General features: G+C 32.7%; 2 protein-coding genes across 3 annotated transcripts; one reads left to right on the top strand and one right to left on the bottom strand.

Annotated features, from left to right (window-relative positions):
- The first annotated feature begins 887 nt into the window (after nt 1-887).
- Nucleotides 888-5,996, top strand: LOC137830393 (probable aquaporin NIP5-1). The gene is made up of 4 exons (XM_068637703.1): nt 888-1,700; nt 4,870-5,289; nt 5,394-5,455; nt 5,543-5,996. Exons 1-4 carry the CDS (start codon nt 1,479-1,481, stop codon nt 5,736-5,738), a joined length of 900 nt encoding a protein of 299 aa, XP_068493804.1. The 5' UTR covers nt 888-1,478; the 3' UTR covers nt 5,739-5,996.
- Nucleotides 5,997-16,559: 10,563 nt separating this feature from the next.
- On the bottom strand, nt 16,560-21,186 carry LOC137830391 (probable choline kinase 2). 2 transcript variants are annotated; one of them, XM_068637700.1, is made up of 8 exons: nt 20,966-21,186; nt 20,202-20,600; nt 18,322-18,443; nt 18,038-18,233; nt 17,656-17,773; nt 17,494-17,541; nt 17,036-17,136; nt 16,560-16,928 (listed from the first exon to the last, which is right to left on the bottom strand). In XM_068637700.1, the coding sequence occupies exons 2-8, from the start codon at nt 20,553-20,555 to the stop codon at nt 16,758-16,760; spliced, it is 1,110 nt and encodes a 369-aa protein (XP_068493801.1). In that variant the 5' UTR covers nt 20,556-20,600; nt 20,966-21,186; the 3' UTR covers nt 16,560-16,757. The 2 variants fall into 2 exon arrangements, with proteins under 2 accessions (XP_068493801.1, XP_068493802.1); XM_068637701.1 differs by having other exon boundaries at nt 20,202-20,574; nt 20,966-21,097.
- Nucleotides 21,187-22,105: the final 919 nt, after the last annotated feature.

The raw sequence follows: 22,105 nt of genomic DNA, 5'->3' as shown, positions 1-22,105 counted from the left end.
TCTAATTTACTAATTATTTTTTGTTTTTAAAAAATAACTTCTATTTTATGATTTTCTAGTAGTAATGTGTTACTTATATGTTTTATCTTACTTAATTTAATAGTACAGTAATGAATAATTTCCTTTGAAACGTAAAGCTTTGCAGGATTAAGAATGAATTGAGGTTTCATTCTCCTAAATTTTAGTTCTAATTAAAATCATTTGTTCAGGTACTTTTCAATAATTTTAAGTTTAATAGTCTCACATTAATTAAAAATGAATTGAATAACAATTTATATATATATATATTATTTTCTTTATTCTTCAAAATGTTTTTTAAAAAAAATTGTAATAAAATTTTAAATTTAAAAATAGAGAATTCTTCAATTAGGTAATTACTCTCTAATAATACAAACAACATTATTTATAATCAAAAGCATAGACAAACGTAACTAATATCTCCTGCTAAAGAAAACAAACAAAATCATTATATATAATAATGTATAATATAATGTGAGGCAACACATCTCATGATTAACTTCTGCATATTGGAGTATTACATAAAAAAATCATATATATATATATATATATTATAGAATCAGTAGATAAGTAAAATAAACAATAATGCAAGGGCTTTGACTTTTTCATTATGATAGCATTTGTACGTCCATTATTTAAGTTTGTTAACCATTTATGATATTATTCTTTATTTTCTTGTTATTGTAAAAGTTTGACGAACTGGAAAATTACACACACAGCCTACTTTCTGTGACATTTAGAATAATTTTTTATAGAAAATAAAATATTGTATTTAATATAGTTTATATAAATTGAATTGGTGTTTTAAAAATAAAAGCTAAGAGAAAAAAAAATAGGAATAAGGAGAACAATCTTTTTCCATTATGAAAGGAACTAACCGACTTTAATTATTTGTGTTTAATAATTATATTGATGGCATAGCATAGCTCTCCCACACCTCATTTTTATAATCCATTTAGTATTATTAACTAACAACTCCTCACTTCTCCTCCATTCTCATTCATCTTCAAGCACTCGTTGACCACCACTTTTCTCCACCTTCCACCACCGCACTTTTCCCTTTTCTCCCTCTCTCCTCCACCATCTTCCAACTTGCATCACAACCTTTCTCACAAGTTTTCCGATTCCATTCCAACCTTAACACCTCCAATCACATCGCACTTCCGTCATCATCATCACATGCTCCATTTCCACACCTCCTTCTTCTGACCTCAAGCTTCCCAAGCCTGGCTCCGCTCTCTCCTCCCAACATTCCTTAAGAACACATTTATAAAAACCATCCAATTATGTAACTCTTCCTTTTCCCCTCAAATTCTCCCCAAAAAAACACCAAAAAAAAAATACTTCTCTTTCTCTTGCTTTTGCAAAATCATGTAGTGCGTCGTCCACTGTTAATATCCAATTATCCTTTTCTACTTTTTGTTTATATTTGTGAAATTTGAAAAGAAAAAAAAAAGAGGATGCCGGAATCGGAGACAGGTACGCCGACGGCGGCTTCGGTGCCGGCCACGCCAGACACTCCGGGAGGACCGCTGTTCACGTCGCTGCGAGTGGACTCGCTGTCGCACGAGCGTAACTCGTTCACCATGAATCGATGCAAATGTTTTCCGACGAAAGATCAGAGCTGCTTCACTGATTTCTCTCTCGGTGTTTCACTGCCCAATGTTTCTCTCACTCAAAAGGTAATACCAATCGAACCCCTTTCTTTATCTCCATTTTTGTCAACGCTACGTGTTGCAATTCTCTCGCATTTTCTTTTCTTCTCAGTCGGTGATTTTCTACATTTACATCTTTTTTTTTTTACTGTCTATAAAATCCAAATAACTAACTCAGAAGAGAAATATTAATTAATAAAAAATTATGAATTCATCGTAATGTATATCTTTTCAATTTGTTTTCATTATTAATCATTAGTATTTTCCTTCTGTTTTCCTTATCTATTTATTTCATCCACCTTCGTCATGCCATGCCTCGAAATGCGGTTTTTATATGACTGTGATGATAAATGTCAGGAATTAATTAATGAGATTGCGATTATAACAGCTCAAACTTTCACGACATTGATGAGAAATTGCGTGAGGAAATATTAGGAACACATGAAGTTGTATCTTACTTTTTTTAAAATAACAAAAATCAACAAAACCCTTTAAATCTCTTTCTTAAGTATTTATTTTTTAATAAATTAAAAAGATTATGAAATAATTATTTTTCTAGTCACGCCCACCATATCATACACATTGAGTACGTGCTGGCTGTGCCTTGTTCTATTTCCTGTAACTTTTTGATAAAAAAATCATTGTAATAAAATTTGTTAAATGTGGCTCAACTATATCTAATTTGTTAAAGAAGTGAAGAATTTTTGTTAGTGTAGCGAGTTAATAAGAACAACTCTCTAGAAGATGCAAAAAGAAAAATGCTTAATGCTATAATATGTTAAACATTCATTAAATCACATTAGAGTAGCTCAATACACCATCTTAACTCGACTTAAACAAAAATGTCACATAAATCAACCGGTAGTGTATATTCTCACGGTTTCTTTTTTTTTTTTATTAAAATACAATCAGACATCAAATTTTGTCCCTTTGCAATGTGCCTCCATTTAAAAAGAAATATAAAATAATTTGTTACGAGAGAGTATATGTGGATTAAATGTTTTTATCGTTATAATATAAAATTAGTTTTTTTCTTAATACAGTCCAATAGGTTCTTATAACAAAGAAATTATTAAAATAATTTTTTAAAAATAATAAATAAATTTTTAATTGTTATAACATTTATGTAAAAAAATTAGTCAATATATATTTTAACATTCTATTTCATTTTAGTTATTAGATATTTATTTGTCACACATAAAAAAAACTTATAAATTATTTCAATAATTTTCTTATTACAATATATTATAATATAATACAAAAAATAGATAAAAAAACATATTTAATCTCATTCTAAAAGATTCAACCTATTAATAATTCTACTTAAACTAAACATGTCATTTCTCTCTCTTTGCAATCCTATATAGTAATTAGTCTATTTTCTGTGTTTCTTTTCTTAAAATGAATATTAATTTAACTTATATTAAGCAACATGTATCTATTTATTTCTACGCTCATACAAAAAAATCAATAATTTCCATGAATTAAGCATTCATTTTAAATGTGTTGGAAGTGCTTTTTCAAGAAAGTCAAAGCATTAGTTTGGCTCCTTGAAATTTCATAGATTGATCATTATAACTCTTTTTCTTGTAAAATTAAGTGGTCTTTGAGATATTCTTTTTAACAAGAATTAAGGAAAACAACAAGTAACTTGGAAACATTTTTCACCCAAGATTTGGATGTGATCAAATATAGATGAGATCCATCACTGTTCCCTTACATTCTCTTCTTTATTGCTTTCCTTTCCATATGTATACTAATTCAAATGAAGGGTCACAAGCTTCTGTTAATGCCAGTACCTGTCTTTTCTACATTGCTTTCCTCTCATATAGTTGGTGTTCATGGCTATTCACTAAGCTTTTGTTTTCTTTCCTTTCATGCTCTCTTTTTTCTTTAACTTTTTTATACACCTTCACTTGTCTGTGCTCAAATTTCCTATTCTTTAACTTTCCTGCACACCATCATTATTCAGTTTGAGATCTCTTATTCACCAAATATATATCGTCATAGGTTCAAATCGCATTTTAGTTCATTGCCTATGAAAACAAATTATATTTGTTTTTTCACAACTGTCACTACTTTTACATTTGAAATCTTTTTTTTGTTTCAAATATTTATTGCTTTATAAATATTTTTTTAAGTTGTTTTTTCTAACCGTTACCTAATGCAGTAAATGAAATACGAAAACATTCATTAAAAGGGAAAGATGTTATTATTATGATTAAAATTTGATAACCTTAAATTGACAATAATTTTAAGACAAATAATAAATAATTGTGGCTGATGACATGCATTGGCATTAAGGATTAGACAATACAAAGCATTTTTTTGTTTGCTTTTATATCATTGACTTAAAAATAAATATTATGCACTTGCATTTAGGTATAGATGGGCATAACAAAATTAACTTAAAAAAGAATGATTACTTTTTTTAAAGTTGAGATATGCAAAAGTTAATTTTAATCCTACTTTCTTAATTTGTTCTATTTTTTCTAATGTAAGTAGTCGTTGAGAAATTTATTATAGCTAACAAAGTTAGATAACTAACAAAAACGGGGTGTGTCAATTTTATTTTATTTTCATTTTCATGGATAACATAGTCACCTTGATAACCTAGAGGGTCTTACTTGCTCAAGTGAAGCAAAAACATACGTTTAGTGGCTTTGATATTTTCCTTTCATTTTTTTATAACATTTTTTTTTTATATTTTTAATCTTTTCCTGGAAAACGTTTGACTTCAGACTTAGTCCATTAACAAAATACAAATTCATTGATATTTTCTCTGCATTAATCTTTTTTCTTAAGTTATCCTTAAATAAATTATTCTCTATATCTCGGTACGATAAAAAAATGAATTATTATGTGTTATAATTAGAAAATGATTGAGACAATTGTGAAGTTGCACTACTTCAATAAATTATTATATGTATACTTAATTACGGTTTTAATTGATTACAATATAAAAAGTTTCTATATATTTAGACAGTTTCGGTGAAAAATGATTTTTAGAATAGTTAACTTTTCTAAAATGTAATAAAAAAATGTGTTTGTTGTTAAACATATATATAAACCTCTCAATAATGGGGAATAGTGTTGTTGTTACAAAAGAACAGGTTTTACAAAAGAACATGTGTGGAAAGGAAAAACTTATGCATTGGGTACTAAACAAGGTTGTTGTGTGTTGTGATGACGAAAGGTTGGAGCAGAGTTTGTGGGGACATTCATATTGATATTCGCAGCAACGGCTGGACCGATAGTGAACAACAAGTACAATGGAGTGGAGACTCTGATGGGAAATGCAGCATGTGCAGGGCTAACAGTGATGTTCATCATCCTCTCCATTGGACACATCTCAGGTGCACATCTCAACCCATCACTCACCATTGCCTTCGCAGCCTTTCGCCACTTCCCTTGGACCCATGTCCCTGCCTACATAGCAGCTCAAGTCTCCGCCTCCATCTGTGCCTGTTTTGCTCTCAAAGGTGTTTACCACCCTTTCCTCTCCGGTGGGGTCACTGTCCCTTCTGTCAGCGTTGGCCAGGCCTTTGCAACTGAGTTCATCATCACTTTCATTCTCTTGTTCGTTGTCACTGCTGTTGCCACTGACACTCGTGCGGTGCGTTCATTCCTTCCTTTCATCCTTCACAAACCTTTTCTTTTTCTTCTCACATAATCAACACCTTCCTTTCTTTACACCATGGATTTGGTTCTGCCATGCAGGTCGGTGAAATGGCGGGTATTGCTGTTGGGGCTACAGTTTTGCTCAACATTCTCATATCAGGGTAAGAATAATGCATTTAGTTAAACAAAAACATGATTCAAATTTAAATTAAGAATAAATGAATGACATGGCATGGCATGTTGATTAGGCCAACAAGTGGTGGTTCCATGAATCCAGTGCGCACGTTAGGGCCAGCCGTTGCAGCAGGAAATTACAAGCATATATGGATCTATTTGGTGGCTCCCACGCTGGGTGCTCTCGCCGGTGCCGGCGTTTACACGCTGGTCAAGCTGCGTGACAATGAGGCTGAACCACCGCGACAAGTTAGGAGTTTCCGTCGCTAGTTCAGCAACAGTAAACTTGAGTGTTTGTTCTTCCTCCACCCCACAGCACCACTCACGTGCCTTGTTTGTTCCTTCCCTGTTTGATTTTACATGTATAATAATAATTAAATAAAATGTGGGGGGACTCAGTAATGATCCAATATGTGAATTAATAGTGTGTTTCACTTTGTATTGTCATGGTAATGTTCTTAAAGAGCTAACACTAAACCCATGGTTTATTTGTGCCCCTAATAACATGTATGCTTTGTGTGTATCAAACATTCTTTTTTTTCTTTTTTCTTCTTTTTTTTCTTCTTTCTTCCAATTATTCTAGACAAATGAACCTTTGAATGTGAGATTTTTATGTGATGAAAATTACTGCAAAAATTTTGTATTCATTTTTTAAATATAAATAGTAAATACATAGTTTCCTCCATAATTTGTAAAATATTTTCTGCTTAAATTGTTGGTAATTTTTTTGATATACGAGTTTCCTGCATAACTTGTAAAATATTACCTGAAGAAATTGTTGACAATTTCTTTTTAAAAAAAAGATGGGAAAGATTTGAGGTCGCCATTTTTAATACAAAATTTTAAGACCGAAGTTTATGAAAAAAATTATATTACTTCATTTTTCATTTTTATTTAAGGTGTAACTTTCATATCATACTTAAACTCTTAACAGAAATATAAATATTGAATTATATTTTTTACTATTTTTGTCATTATAAGTTCATTTAGTATAATTTTTTTTGACAAATCTCTCCATACTCTTACAATTCAGTCATTTAATTTTTTGTAACGATAACTAAACTGAAATTTTCTATTAAAAAAATATAAATTTAAAGGTTTGGGATTCTGATTAAAATTTTCTAGTTCAGATACTTAAGAATTGATCTAAGCTTTCTTAATAAATATTAAGAAAATTAATTTCGATCAAAATGTTCAAAATTTTATATGAAAAAAATGTAGATATTATCATTTTCTACACACATAAAAATGAAACATAAAAATATTTATTTTCATTTATAATGAAAAGATATGATTTTTTTTATTCTAATATTTTGGATTTGAATATGAGTAATTAAATTTTGTTATAGGAAGTTTCTCACTATATCCAATAAGTTGTGAAAATATAATGTAAATGTATAATAATATTATTTTTATTATCATTAGTAAAGTAAAAGTATATACTAATTAATAATTATTTTTAAAATTGGCACTTAAAAATAGTTTTGGTTAACTATAAAAATATTACTCTATTTCATAAATATTTTAAAATGAATGAAGGATCATCCTTATATTAAATTACTCAATACAAATTGATTTTGTTGTTATGGGAGTCATTTTAAGCATTCAAAAATTAAAAAATAAAACTAAAATAGTAAAACTATAAACACACTCTCCAAACATATACCATCCTTAAACTCATTTGACCAATGTGATTCTCTAACAAAAAATAAATGTGCTTAAAGCAATAATATAAAATTATTAAATAAAAATCAATTTTAAAAATTAAAAATAATTAATTGTTATATTGACTAAATTAGATACTAGAGTGGTGTTGTTACAAGGGAGAATTATTCTCTTAAAGTTAAATATTGCAAGAGAGTATGTTTTTTCTTTTCTTGAATTGAAGAATTGGGTTAAAGAATTAGGGTTTCTTGTGCGTGCGTGGCGGCAGCGGAACGCCTCCGCATCTTAGGGTTTCCGGTGCAAGGCGGCAGCATTGTGCGTGACGGCAGCGGAATAGCTGGAGGTGCGGCGCGGCGGTGCTACAGGACGACATCTGGAACACAGAGCACGGGAGAGACCTAATTAGGGTGTTTGTTGTGCGTGTGTGACGGCAGCGGAACGCATCCGCATCTTAGGGTTTCCGGTGCAAGGCGGCAGCTTTGTGCGTGACGACAGCGGAATAGCTGGTGCGGCGCGGCGGTGCTACAGGACGACGACGCGGTGCGGTGCTAGAGCCCGGTGCGGCGGCGTGGGCAGCGTGCGGTTTCCGTTTGTGCAACGGCGCCTGGGCGACGGAGCGCGGTGGTTGCTGGGCTGGTGCGCGGCGTCTGCAGGTCCGGTGAAGGGGGTGGCTCTGGTGGCGGCGGAGTGGTTGGCTCGCGCGGTGTTCCGTGTTCTTGTGGAAGTTCTTGGCGGCAACTTATTAGCCTTCTAATATGACGGAGGGTTCTGCGGGTTTTCTCATACCATGGGCTTGTTTGATGGATCGGGAAGTACATAAAAAAATATATTTTATATCCGGTCAAAGGAAGACTTTTGCTCAGGCTTTGGGAAATACATGTGACATTCCTTTGTCCCAGCTACCTACTTCTTGTATTAAGGGTGACATGATTGCTGTCCGGATTGATGAGGCAGATTACTTGGCTGGTCTTAAGGATTGCAAAACCCATCTCCATTGTCGGATTATTCTATCTAAGGGGGATAAACCTCTTACACACCTGGATTTAACTAAAAAGTTGCAGCCGGTGTGGAAAGCTCTTGGACCATGGAAAGCAATTCCTCTTGGAAAAGGTTTCTATGAGTTTGAGTTCGCTTCTATAGAAGACATGCGATGGGCCCTCGGGATGGGTTCGCTGAAGTTATCTCCTGGTTTATTGAGATTGTTTGCCTGGACAAAAGACTTTGTCCCAGCTACCATGAAGAGTACCAAAGCTCAGACATGGGTTAGAATCTACCATTTGCCTTTGGAGTATTGGAAACCAAGGACAATATATTCCATCGTTAGAGGCCTTGGTACTCCTTTGTCTTTGGATGAGCATACTATGAGGAAGAATAGGGGTATGTTTGCTAGAGTGTTGGTGGATATTGATCTACTGTCCCCTCTCTCCGATCAACTTTTGGTTGAACGTCCAGACTTTGCTTTTGTAGCTGGTGTGGAATATGAATGGCTCCTTCCATTTTGCTCTCATTGTAAGATGATTGGGCACGAGCTTGCTCAGTGTCAGGCGATCCATGACCAGGGTCGTGTTCTTGGGCCTCAACATAAACCTTCTCAGAAGGCATCTTCTGATGAACGGGACCAAGGGAGGACCGTGATTCCTAAACAACGTAAAGAATATAGGAAAAAAAATTCGGAGACAAAACTCGTGGAAGGCCTCATTGATAAGTTGAAAGTTGATGAAACAGGTGGAGGGGAGGATGATTTTGCAGATATGCCTCCTCTTGAGGATGCTTCAGATCATGATAGGTCCTCACCCAAGCAGGGGTTGTCCACTCCCACTTTGGATTCACTTGCTGTTATGCAAGCTAAGGACTCAGAGTCAAATTCAACAACTTTTATTGATGATCATCATGTGGAGGTATCTGTTCCTGTGATTGTACCATCTCCGTTGCGTTCTACCTCTCCTCGGAGGGTTAAATCACACGCAGATACTAATGCACCAGTTCCTAATGTGGAGGTCTCTGCTATTGTGACTGTACCATCTCAGTCGCCTCATACCTCCCATCGGAAGGCTAAATATCTTGGGGATGTTAAAGCAATATCGTTGGTCCTTCAAAATCACTTTTCTTCTCTTGATGGTTTGGAAACTACAGATGTGGGAGGTGATTCTCATATTGGAGCGTCAACTATTCCGCCTACCATTTTTGGAATTAATTCTGATCATATTGAAAATCAGGTTGTTTCAAAATTTTGGGCTGACTCTAATGACATGGAGGAGGATGGCAGTGATAATGGGGAGGAAACAGTTCACACTAAAAGAAAACCAGGGAGACCACCTAAGGGGACTGGTAAATCCAGGAAAACTGCTAAGGCAGTTCTCTCTACAACGTCGCAATGAAGGTCTCTTCATTTTTTTGGAATGTCAGAGGATTGGGAAACCACAAAACTTTGGAGTTGTTGCTTAGTTTACTTAACCTACATAAACCTCTCCTGGTTTTTCTTGCTGAACCCATGATGTCATACACTAATGCTTTCGACGTCCTTTTCAAATCTGTTAATATGCATTTGGTGGCTACGTCTCCTATTGTTAATAAAGTTGCTAAGCTTTGGTGTTTGTCGGTTCCTAATCTTGTCCAAAATTTCTTGGTTAATGATCAATTTATCTCTGTAACTTGTCGTCTGCAAGAGAAAAGTTTTAGCTTTGCAGGTGTTTATGGTGCTAACACATACTTGTCTAGACGATTTTTATGGAGGGATCTTAGTCTCTTCACAGGGCCTTGGTGTATTCTGGGAGATTTTAATGCTGTGCTCTCGGCGGATGACTGTAAAGGGGGGGTGGCTCCTAATCAGGTTTCTTGTAATGAATTCCTGGACTGGATTAATACTAATGATCTTTCTTGTATGCCTTTTACTGGATCTTGTTATACTTGGTGTAACGGAAGGAGAGGGTTGCATAGAATTCACAGAAGACTGGATAGGGCTTTATGTAATGGAGTGTGTCTGGATGAATGGGAATCTTGTACTTATCAGGTTCTTGTTAAAAATTGTTCTGATCATTCCCCTATTCTTGCTAGTCTTGCTAGTAATTCTTTGCGGAAGGTTAGCAATTTTCGTTTCTTTTCGATGTGGCTTCAGGACACTTCGTGTCTAAAGCTTATTCATGATTCTTGGGCTAATAAGGTTGTTGGTTGTCCTATGTTTATCTTGCAACATAAGTTAAAAAGGTTGAAACTTAAGCTCCGAGACTGGAATAAAAATTCTTTTGGTAATGTTCATAATGGAGTTCTTCTTAAGCAGGGCATCCTTCTTGGTATTCAAAAAAGCTTAGAGACTGCTAGTTTGTCTGATAGTGATGGACTTCTCTGTCAAGAAAAGATTGCTAAGGAGGAGCTTGATCATGCTCTTCACTGTCAATATTTGTTTTGGAAAGAAAGGGCTAGGATGTTATGGTTCAAGGATGGAGATCGAAATACTGCTTTTTTCCATGCGGTGGTCAAAAGGAGAAATAATTCTAGTGGGATTCATCGTCTACGGATTGATAATGAGGTTACGGAGGATCCTAAAATCATTGAGGATCATATTTTGGACTTTTATAAAAATCTTTATGCTGAGTCTATTTCTAATGTTCTGGATACTGATAATATGGAAGATTTTATTGGTACTTATATTCCTGCGATGGTTTCCTCTGAGGAGAATATGATGTTGATTAAATGTCCAGATTTTTCTGAAATTAAAAATGTTGTTTTTAATCTTAACAGTAATAGTGCTCCTGGTCTTGATGGTTTTGGTGGTGTTTTCTATCATTCTTGCTGGGAAATTATTGGGACAGATGTTTGCAATGCTGTTCAACAGTTTTTTAAACAAAACTGGGTTCTCCCTGGAATGAATAGTAATGTGGTATCTCTTATTCCAAAGGTTCAGGGTGTTGATTCCATTAAAGATTATAGGTCAATTGTTGTTGCTAATTTCAAGTTTAAGATTATTTCCAAGATACTGGCGGATAGGCTTGCACTTGTGGCTACTAGAATCATTTCTCCTAATCAATATGGATTTGTGCAGGGTAGACAGATTCAGGATTGCATTGGTATTGCTTCTGAAGCTATTAACATGCTTTCTAAAAAGGTTAGAGGAGGTAATGTGGCTTACAAAGTTGATATTCATAAAGCTTTTGACACTCTGAGTTGGAAGTTCTTATTATTAGTTTTAAAACGCTTTGGTTTTCACCCCTCTTTTGTCGGTTGGATTAGTACAATTCTCCGTTCAGCTATGCTTTCTATAAGAATAAGTGGTAGTTTGGTGGGTTTTTTTCCTTGCAGTCGAGGGGTAAGACAAGGTGATCCATTGTCTCCTTTACTTTTCTGTCTTGCAAAGGAAGTTCTTAGTAGAGGTCTCTCTAAGCTTGTGAATGATAAGAAGATTTTAAATATGGCCAGTCCGCAAGGTTATCTCACTCCCTCTCATATTTTGTATGCTGATGACATATTTATTTTTTGTAGGGGGATATTAAGTCTCTTAGAAATTTGAGTTCTTTTCTTAAAACATATGGTGATTTTTCTGGTCAATATATTAATAACTCTAAAAGTAGTTTCTTCACCATGGATAATTCTCCAAGATTTGTGATAGTTGTCGTTTTGCTGTCAAATTAATATGATTCTAGCGTAGACTGTGTAACACTAGAGAGATGATAGTATAATTGTGGACAAATGTCCCCAAGTCGTCTCCCAACGAATCCAATAGTAAAATCAGTTGATCAAGGTTTAAAATCTATCTGCAAGCAATAAAAGTTAGCAATAACAATAAAGATGAAAAGGGGGTTTGAGATAGTTGTGCAAAAAATATAAAAGAAATTAAAATAGCAAATAAAAAGCAGTTGATCCCAAGTTCTTCCACCATTGAATTCTTCACAGGTTCTCTAAAGATTAATCTTTTCTCAATCCTCCAACAGAGCTAAACCAGATTGAACATGCGCCGATCTGATTCAACTGAAACTCACTAGTAAAGCATGCGTCTACTAGTTTAATCAATACCCACTTTGTTCCATGCGTATACTCCATGGAAATGTTTACCTCCTCTCCCTTGAATCATGCGCCCAAGAAATTAATTAGAACAATGCGAACTAACTAAGAAACCAAAGTTTAAGATAAGGAAGACTCTCAATCATGCGTTCAAGTACAACCTCTCACAAAAACCAGTTTTCTAGGAGATTAGACAATAAAAACAACTGCTATAGAGAATTAAAAATCGAAACTTTTATTGAACAAAACCTCAGAACTCAATGGGGAATTACAAAAGAATCAACCAAAAAGGTTTAGCCTTCCATGCGGAGGCAAAACAAAAGAATTACTAAGAAGAAAATAAACTAAGAAAACCCTATGAAGCTCCCTTCTCTCCTTTATGCTTGTGTCCTTTTATAGGCTTTTCTGCTCCAAGGATCTTGGGAAAATATTGCAGTTTAGATTTTGTAAACAGTTTCCACTTTCCATAATTCTTTTTATTTTGCAGAAGATTTGCTTCCAATTCTGTTTCTAGAATCTTGTAGCTTTTATTTTCTCTTTCTTCTCCTCAGAATATTTTTTCTGTTTTGGTTCAAGAAGCAACTTGGACTTTTGCATATTTGGCCCATTCACAAAGGTAGATGCTTCCTCTGGATAATTTACTCTAAAAAGACAAAATTAACAATAATAATAGTTAAGGCCCAAATAAACCCAATTATAAGAATATTAATTAAAACAATGAATTTATTTATTATTATAGTCCAATAATCTATGAATAAAGCTAATGAGTGTGAATAAATATATGCTCATCAATTTGTCACCAAAATTCAAAATATTTTTTCCTGTAGTCATGGTTGTTTGCCTTTCAATTATTTAGGAGTGCCTATCTTTGTTGGTACTCCAAAGTGTCGGTTTCTTCAACCTTTGGCTGATAAAGTTAAATTGAAGCTAGCATCTTGGAAAGGTAAATCTCTTAGCATGATGGGTCGAATTCAGCTGGTCAATACAGTGATTACTAGATCTCTAGCTTATAGTTTTAATATGTATAAGTGGCCTATTTCAGTTATTAAGCAAGTTGAGCAGTGGTGTCGGAATTTTATTTGGACTGGTGATATTCTGAAAAAAGGTATTGCTACCGTTAATTGGGGGAAAATTTGTTCACCTCTTGAGGATGGAGGCTTGAATATTATTAATCTTCATCATGAAAATAATGCATATCTTCTTAAGCTTGCTTGGAACTTTGCTTATAGCGACAAACCTTGGTCTTTACTCTTGAAAGCCAGGGTTCTTAAATCAAAATATGAATTTAGAACGGTTTATAGATCTTCCTCTCTCTGGCCTGGAATTAAGCAATTTTATTCTACCATACTTGACTATACTTCTTGGACTGTTGGTACATGTTCTTTTATTAATTTCTGGAATGATAAATGGTGCTCTACTACTTCTTTAGCGAATATTGCAGGGTTATCTTATGGTGTTAGCATTCCGGATACAGTCTCTCAATTTTGGACAGGTTGTGATTGGAATATTCCCTTATCTTTACAGCAGATGCCTCATTTTTTTTAATCATATCATGATTAGAGAGGAACATGATATTCCTAATTGGATTCTAAATGAGTCTGGTCGTTTCACTCTTAAATCGGCTAGGACTTTTTTCTTGGAACCAGGAGTTCCAGGTGGTTGGGGTAAATTCATTTGGTCTTCATCTATTTCGCCTTCCAAAACTCTAGTACTCTGGAAAATTTTTCATGGGCGACTTCCTACAGATCAACATATTCAGAATAAGGGTTTGCATATATGTTCTATGTGTTCGCTTTGTGAAAAGCAAGAGGAATCTATTCAACATCTATTTTTTGAATGTTCTAACGCATTGCATATTTGGAGTTGGGTTCGACAAATTTTTCTTACTTCTCATTTCTCTAATAAGGATGATCTACTTTCTTTTATTAAGAGTGATGGTAGTCCTTTGGTTAAATTGATTAAGCTTGCGGTGATAACCTTTTCTATATGGATGATATGGCGTATGAGGAATTATGCTAGATTTCAGGATAAGATTGGGGTTTCTAAGGCTATTTCGATAATTAAAGATTTAACTTGTCTAGTGGGAAATTCGTCTAAAGCTTCAATGAAGAATGATATGTTGGACTTCAACGTGATTAAGTTTTTTGGTATTAAGACTCGTAGTGGTAAAGTTCTTCGTCCTCTTCCTATTAGATGGGAATTTCCTTCACCAGGCTGGGTCAAAATTAATACTGATGGGGCTGCTAGGGGGTATCCTGGTCTTGCTACTTGTGGAGGTATTTTTCGTGGAAGTATGGGAGAATTTATTGGTGTTTTTTCAGCGTTTCTTGAAGTTCAAACTGCTTTGGTTGCTGAGTTTTATGGAGTTATACATGCTATGGAGGAAGCTCAAAAAATGGGGCTTACTAATGTCTGGCTTGAATGTGATTCTGCCTTGGTTTGTGCTGCGTTTACTGCTATGACTAATGTTCCGTGGATGCTTCAGAATCGATGGAATACTTGTCTTAATTTTTGTGGGACAATCAGGTTTAGGGTAACTCATATTTTTCGTGAAGGGGATGCGTGTGCTGATAAGTTGGCTAATTTAGGATTTATTCATAGAGAATCATTTCATTGGTATAATAGACTCCCAGCTAGTCTGTTCTTAAAATTCTTTATGAATAGGTATAATCTACCTATGTATCGTTTGTGTTAACATATGGGTTTTGGTCTAGTCCCCCCATATTTTTGTATTTTCTTTCTTTTTTTCTTTTTTTTAATAATATTTTTTTTTCATGTGATGGCAGATGATTGTTGTTACTTGAGGTGTCAGCTTAGCTGAGATGTCAAGTTGCATAGTGATGCCTAACACGAAAACTTTATAAAAAAAATAAAATAAAATTAGATACTAGAGACTAAAACAATTATTGATTTTTAAATTAATTTTTATTATTGATAAATAGTTTATAAATTGGTATTCACACTACAAGAAAATCATAAAATAAAAACCAATTTTTAGATACCAAAATAATTAGTTGCAATAGTAACTAAATTAGAGACCATTTTAGAAACTAAACAAAAATTTGGTTTCTAAATGATTTCTATTATTGTTAAACCGTTTCTAAATTATGGGTAGTTAAAACTTTGGTTATTAATTAGATACCAATTTAGAACCTATTTAACAATAATAGAAACTAATTTAGAAACCAATTTTTTTTTTTTAGTTTCTAAAATGGTTTCTAATTTAGTTACTATTGTAACTAATTATTTTGGTTTCTAAAAATTGGTTTCTATTTCATGATTTTCTTGTAGTGTCAATTAACTATCTAGGTTTTAACTTTCAATTATTTAGATTTTAAATTTTGATAGCAAAAATCTTTGTAATTAATTAAATATCAATTTTAAAACTATTTATCAATAATAAAAATTAATAATTTTTTTAGTCTCTAAAATAATATCTAATTTAGTTAATATAATAACTAATTATTTTTTATGTTTAAAATTTATTTTTATTTAATAATTTTCTAATAGTGAATTAAGGGAAAAAATGATATTGAGTGTCACCTTCATTTTATTGTTTTTCTTGCTTTGTCTAAAAGGATTGTCACCAATAACTCACTCACTTAGATCTTCTTCTCAAATCTATGAGATCCAAACCTATACAATCATTGTAAACTCACTCCTTTACTTATACAACAACACTAAAAACAAACAGACTAAAAGCTCATCAAAGAACCCTACATTACAGACAATATCCAGGTGTGTCTGTGTAACGATGTACTTTTATCACCTAGTTCACAACAATTTTTATAAAAATGCAAAACATGTTCTTTTAAAGAAACATGGTTGTTTTATAAGAGTAGCTGAGCTAAATTACTCAAAAACAGAATTAGAAGAGAGAATAGTAGCATAATTATTTTTCACACTGAATACATATGTGAGAAATGAATGAAATTACCTACCAAGATTTTATCAGTCAATTTTAGAATATAAATAATTAATAATTAATTTTTTATAGTTAATTAAATATTAATTTAGATCAATAATAAAAATTAATTTAGATATTAATAATTTTTTTAGTCTATTAAATATTATCTAATTTAAATAATATAATAATTAATTATTTTTTTAAAATTGGTTTTTAACATTGATGATATTTTAATAGTAGTATAATATATATATATATATATATATATATTATAAATATATGTGTGTGTGTTTTCTATTTGCATATAGAAGGTTATGTGTTTATGTGTAAAAATAAAACCAAAATAAAATTTAAAAATTATTTTAATATAAAAATCAAACAATTATTTATAAATGAATTTCTTAAACTTTTTAATTGGCTTAAAGATGTCAAGTCAAACAGTATTAATTATAATTTACTTTGATAAACTTCAAAGCAGTGGATTATAGTAACCATGTTACATGAGAGGAACTATTGAAAATAGATTTCAAGAATAGGAGAGATAGATATAAATATTATATGCAGCATTAAGCAAATGAAGTCTCAACTCAACTCCAAAAGTGAGGGATTGATAAACATTACACATTGTTGGTGATTAAATAAATTTACATATAAGATGCTCCTGCATATCATATCTTAGGTGTTATTTATATATACTATACTATAATTACTAAGACTAAACTTCAGTAAGAATCCGAAGCAAAATCATATGAAAGTGGTAGAGATCCATTCAGAGTTTGGTCTTGGGAAACAATGCTTGGTGAGTCTGATAAAGTAGCCTTACTTAACCAGTATTGCTGAAACCTCTGCCTTGCATACTCCTTGTAGTCAAACTCTATTTTATTCACATAACTCTGCATGTGCATCATAACATCTACATTAGTATATACATCTATACCTTTACCTTCATAGTATACACAAATAAGCTTCTTTACGGAATTCAAATAAAACAAAAACTTACTGAAATAAGTCCCCATAAACCCCAAAATATATGGTTTGCAGCAGTGTAGTTTTCAGTAGCTTTCACCAACTGGTTCACTTTAGCATTGCTTGGTTTATTGCCTGTGTAGAAAGAACTGTCAGAACAAATTTGAGGCATTTATGAGATTTAGAAGCTAGCTCTCACGATATGATTTCAACTTCATTTTGACAAGGCATGTTGAAGAGTGACATCACATTCAAACATACATTGAAGAGTTCATGAGCTTAAACTAATAACTAAGTTAAGCACAAATTAAACAAATGAATGCCAGCTCCATATAAGCAAAGACTTGTTCATCAATAATGTAAACTGTGTAAACTTAGAGCTCTAATTATTCATTTCTCTAAGGGTTTTCATCAACTGAGAATAGATTAATAGCAATTATCTACATCCAGATTTATGAGAATCATGTGTACTAGTGGAGTGAGTGGACTAACCTTCAGAACTCAGATAGATGCGGATAAATCTTTGACGTTCCTCCAGGCCTGGTTTATCATATCCAATTTGGTGTGTCAGGTTTCAGAGTGATCTCAGTAAACATAAATTTGCAGCTACTATTAATCATAGAGGAGCAAAGATATTACAAACAAGAACTCTACCTGGATATTTCTTGTAGTCAAGAACATGAGGTGTGTCACTGTGGTAATCAGCCGCCATTTCACAGAAATGATTTGCTAGGTCATAAGCAACAGGATTATAACTCGCATATTCATAGTCCTGTATAGTGAAAAGAAATTAAAAAACCAACAAAAGGTAAGTTTGGTGTAATATTTATATGACAGATAAAAGATGAAAAGAGCCTGTAAAAGTGGTATTATCTTCCTATGTCCTAAAGTTGATACAGAAAGTGTTCGTTTGTCTTATTATCATGCACAAATTTTCAAGTATTTGGCATTCAGATTGATTCAATGGTAAAAATTAAAAGAAAAAATTAAGGAGACCACTAATACCAGAGGCAAAGAATATATGATCACAACTTACAATTATAGTGATTAATTTTGTCTCCTCCTCCAACATTATGTTACCATATTGTAGATCATTATGACAAAAGCCAATCTCTTGATATCCTTCAGATAACTTCTTCTCCAGGATGTTTATTTCCTCATCCAGATTGTCCAAGCCAAAAAATTTTGTATCCTTTGGGGAGCACAGACTCTTGGCTTGACCAAGCCAATTCCTAGTAAATAGCACAAGAGACAGTATTTAATATTGAGCAAAGCATAGCAATGAAAAAGGAATTTAAGACTGATCTGACCAATAATTACCTCAATCTGTGCCAAATCTGAGCCTTCTTTGCGCCAGGCATATCAAGATTATGGAACTCTCTCATCTTAGATGCTACCAAAGCAGATACTTCAGGGTCACGGAGGTCAGCAGCTGAGAGAGTCTAAAAAAAGGAAGAAAAAAAAACAGGTTATACTTACACAATCATTATACTAGGAAACATGATTAAATCTCTGAATGGCACTGTTAATTCAGGATAAAAGTGCCATTTTAGTAACATAAAATGAGAAATTCACCTAAAACTTATCCATTTGTTCAATTCAAGAAAACTCGTTAAGAAAGTTGAGTTACATATAAAGATATAAAGGAAAAGAATACTATACTTTGACACTACTACAAGACAAAATACATTTATTTGATACCACTAAAAGAAAAAACATTCATTTATTTTTCAATTTAAAATTTTAATATATATTATTATTATATTATTGAAGTTGGTTGTTACGTGAGAGTACTATTTGGAAAGAAAAAAAGTCACAAACATTAAGTATTTAAGATTTTGGGTTGAAAAATCTAAAAAAGATAGTGAAGAGGTTTTAAAAGAAGAGATCTCTGGATGGACCAAGCAAATTACCAATCAATTGTCATTTGGGTTCAACTCTTCAATTAATCCATCCAGAAGTGTTCCATACAAAGTTGACAAAAGAATTTGTTGGCAACTACTTAATTAAATAACTATGAAGTTATTAATGAGCATTTAATGGGTGAAAGGAAATATGACATCCCAAGTCATGTATGCATACAAAAAAATCCAGATCCTTATTCCCAGTAACATCAATGTTATATTATGTTTCTTTATTTCTAATAGAGAAAATGACATTCAGCAAATTTGTAAGAAGAATGGTAAACGCAACACCTAAGAGCACCAGATCCTATTGACTCAACACCATTCAATTGAACTTCTAAAATATGCTTCTTAATTATTAATCCTAAACAGGTATGTATTGATAACCCTCCATTGCTCCAAAAGAAAAGGGAATCAAATACCCAAAAGAGAGCATCAGCCCTAAGAAAAGCTTTTTGACTCCACAACAAAACCAAAATGGAGAACAAAAAGTTTATTCACTTTCAAACTCAGCATATACTCTCTAAAGATCAAGCACCAGTTGTAATAATGATTGCAACCACTCATACACCATAAAATTATTCTAAAAAGCAAGATACAATACTTGAAACTTATTCAAAAATCTATACACATAATTAATGTAATTCTACAAATTCAAAACCTATTTATAAATAATTATCATCATATAAACTCCTTTCTATCATTTACGTATATCCTTATTTGATTTATGAAGAAATAATATTTTTATATTACATATTAATGAAGTATCTAAAAGTATCAACACTGAACATAAACAAAAATAAAAAAAGTATTGTTAAGTTTTTGGATGTTTAGAATAAGTGAAGCAAATTAAAACGTGTTTATGGTCATAAGAGGTAGTTTCATGCTGGGGTCACATGGCCTTATTTTTCAAGGAGTGTTTGTGTTTAGAAAACCAGCTAACAAGTGTGCCAAAAAGACTTTGAAAATCAGCCAATTTTGATGACTCAGTCATCCCAAAGATGCCTTTTCACTCATCCAACTACACATTAACACATCATTATTTTTTTGCCCTGTTCCACACAAACCAAAAATGGTTGTTATATCAAAATTAAGCAAAATAGTAAATATGATAAATTGGTCAACTTTTCTAATTAACTTTAGTAAAAATGTAAAAAAAAAAAGGATCAAAATTGAACTCCAACTATATGATCTCGTCAGCAAAAGGATAACTTTCTGAGGCCATGTAACAATCATGTCAGTTTTTTTGTAAATGGAAATATTAAAAAAGAAAGAGGATAAGAACATAGAACATACTCTGGCGTGAATAAACTCCTCAATTCTGCCAGAAGTGAAACGGCCAAGAAGGCGAGGTCCTTGACCATGCTTTGACATGCACTCAAAGGTTTTCACTTCTTCTTCCCTGTCGAAGAAAATTTCAACCCCTTCCCCATATAAACGAACCAGAACCTGTTTGACTTCACCACCATTTTTAGAAGGCCATTTTACCTGGAAAACCTCATTGGTCATTGCACCCTTAAGTGGAATCACCTGCAAAGTGCTCAAATCATCGATAACATCACCCATATCCGACGCCACCGCGGCAAGCACTTCCATTATCTCTTCCTGCGATCCGCACCCTTTCAACAGTTCAATTGTCTTTATGGCCATCCTCGAAAACAGAACAACTCTGTACGTGCCCAAAAACAGAGGAAGCTGAAACAGAATTTTGTTAAGTGCTTTTCTGCATGCACAAACATACGCAGAAAGATTCGGGTTTGAGAACCCGATTGCGAGAAAACTTCACCAACCGATTACCCTTTAAAAGAAAATTGTAAGAAAACAAAGTAGAGTTGCGTGTTCTGGAACACAACCCCAAAATAGAGAATTACAGAGTTCGAAAACAGGAGAAATGCTGCGAGCGAATAGGTTTGAAAGTAGAAGATTGCGTGGAAAAGACAGAAACTTTTTTGCAACCCAGTAAAGGTGAAGCGTCAGGAATGAATGATCAGTGAAGAATGATAAAAGGGTGAGAAAGGGAAAAAAGAAAAAGTAAAATTTAGAGAGTTTGGGGTACCTACCAAAAGGAGTCAGAAGCAGAAGCAGAGAAACAGAGGGAAGAGTTTAGTAATGAGAAACTGACAGTGTTATTGTTGTATGTTGGTGTGAAGTGAGAAAGCTTGGAGCATATATTTATAAAAAGAGAGGCAGAGAAAAAAAAAATAACAAGTATTCTATTAGCTAAAGTCTTAGCCGTTTACAGTGCGAATTTATTTGGTTTTTGTTTGACCACACACCTTTCTTTTTTATGTTCAACAAACATTTATATTGGTAGCTTAGACCCAAAGATTTCTTCTAATTCCAATAGTCAAACTTTCCCATGGCTATCACCAAGCAAAATAAATGAGAATAGACAGATAGCAATTCACTAATATAAAAAATCAACAAAAAAAACCCCAAGAGTTAATACAAGATACTCACGACCATTTCAGTGTACAAAGTGTTGTTATTATTATTATAAATAACAAAGTTTATTCAAAACACTACTATAACGTTGCATTCATAATTGAAAAGTATAATTTATTATGGGAAAAAGTTCACGTTCGTTAATATTAAATTGTCTCTGTGTGTAATATTAAAATGATGAGAAAAAAAAAGGAAAAGGATAAGGACGAATAAGGGGATTTTTAGAAGAAATAAAAGGTCAAATTTGGGTAAAGATGAACCATGTTCTCAGGAAACGTATGATGAATGGGGTTATATAAGTATCACCAAATTTGAAATATAAGAATATTTTTTTAATTAAAAAACTATTTGTCTGAGAATTACATAGTTAAATGAAAAAATATTTTCTTATATTTTAGTAAAAAAAAATATTTATTTTTATCAGTTATAATATAAAACAACGTGAATATGTAAAAAGTCTTGTAAATGCGCGTTAATAAACAGTTTTGAATTGTGTTGAAATGGATATGGTAAGAATGTTAGATATTAAATTGAAAATGAGCTTTTTCTTCTTTTGGCTTTTCGGCTATGAGCGTTGAAAACGAGTATATGAAAATATCACGACATGGACGGTTGTGTCTGGCGTTACACAAACATTATAAATTAATAATAAAACATATTGTTTTCGTATTACATTAGATTATATACTACGTAGTATTAATATAATAAGATATTTTAAACAAAATAACTAATATTAAGTTCAACAAAATCTTATG

Source organism: Phaseolus vulgaris, chromosome 7 (assembly GCF_000499845.2).
Source record: "Phaseolus vulgaris cultivar G19833 chromosome 7, P. vulgaris v2.0, whole genome shotgun sequence".
Lineage (NCBI taxonomy): Eukaryota > Viridiplantae > Streptophyta > Magnoliopsida > Fabales > Fabaceae > Phaseolus > Phaseolus vulgaris.
Note: the sequence above shows the minus strand (reverse complement) of the source record. Positions and strands in the feature narration are given on the sequence as shown.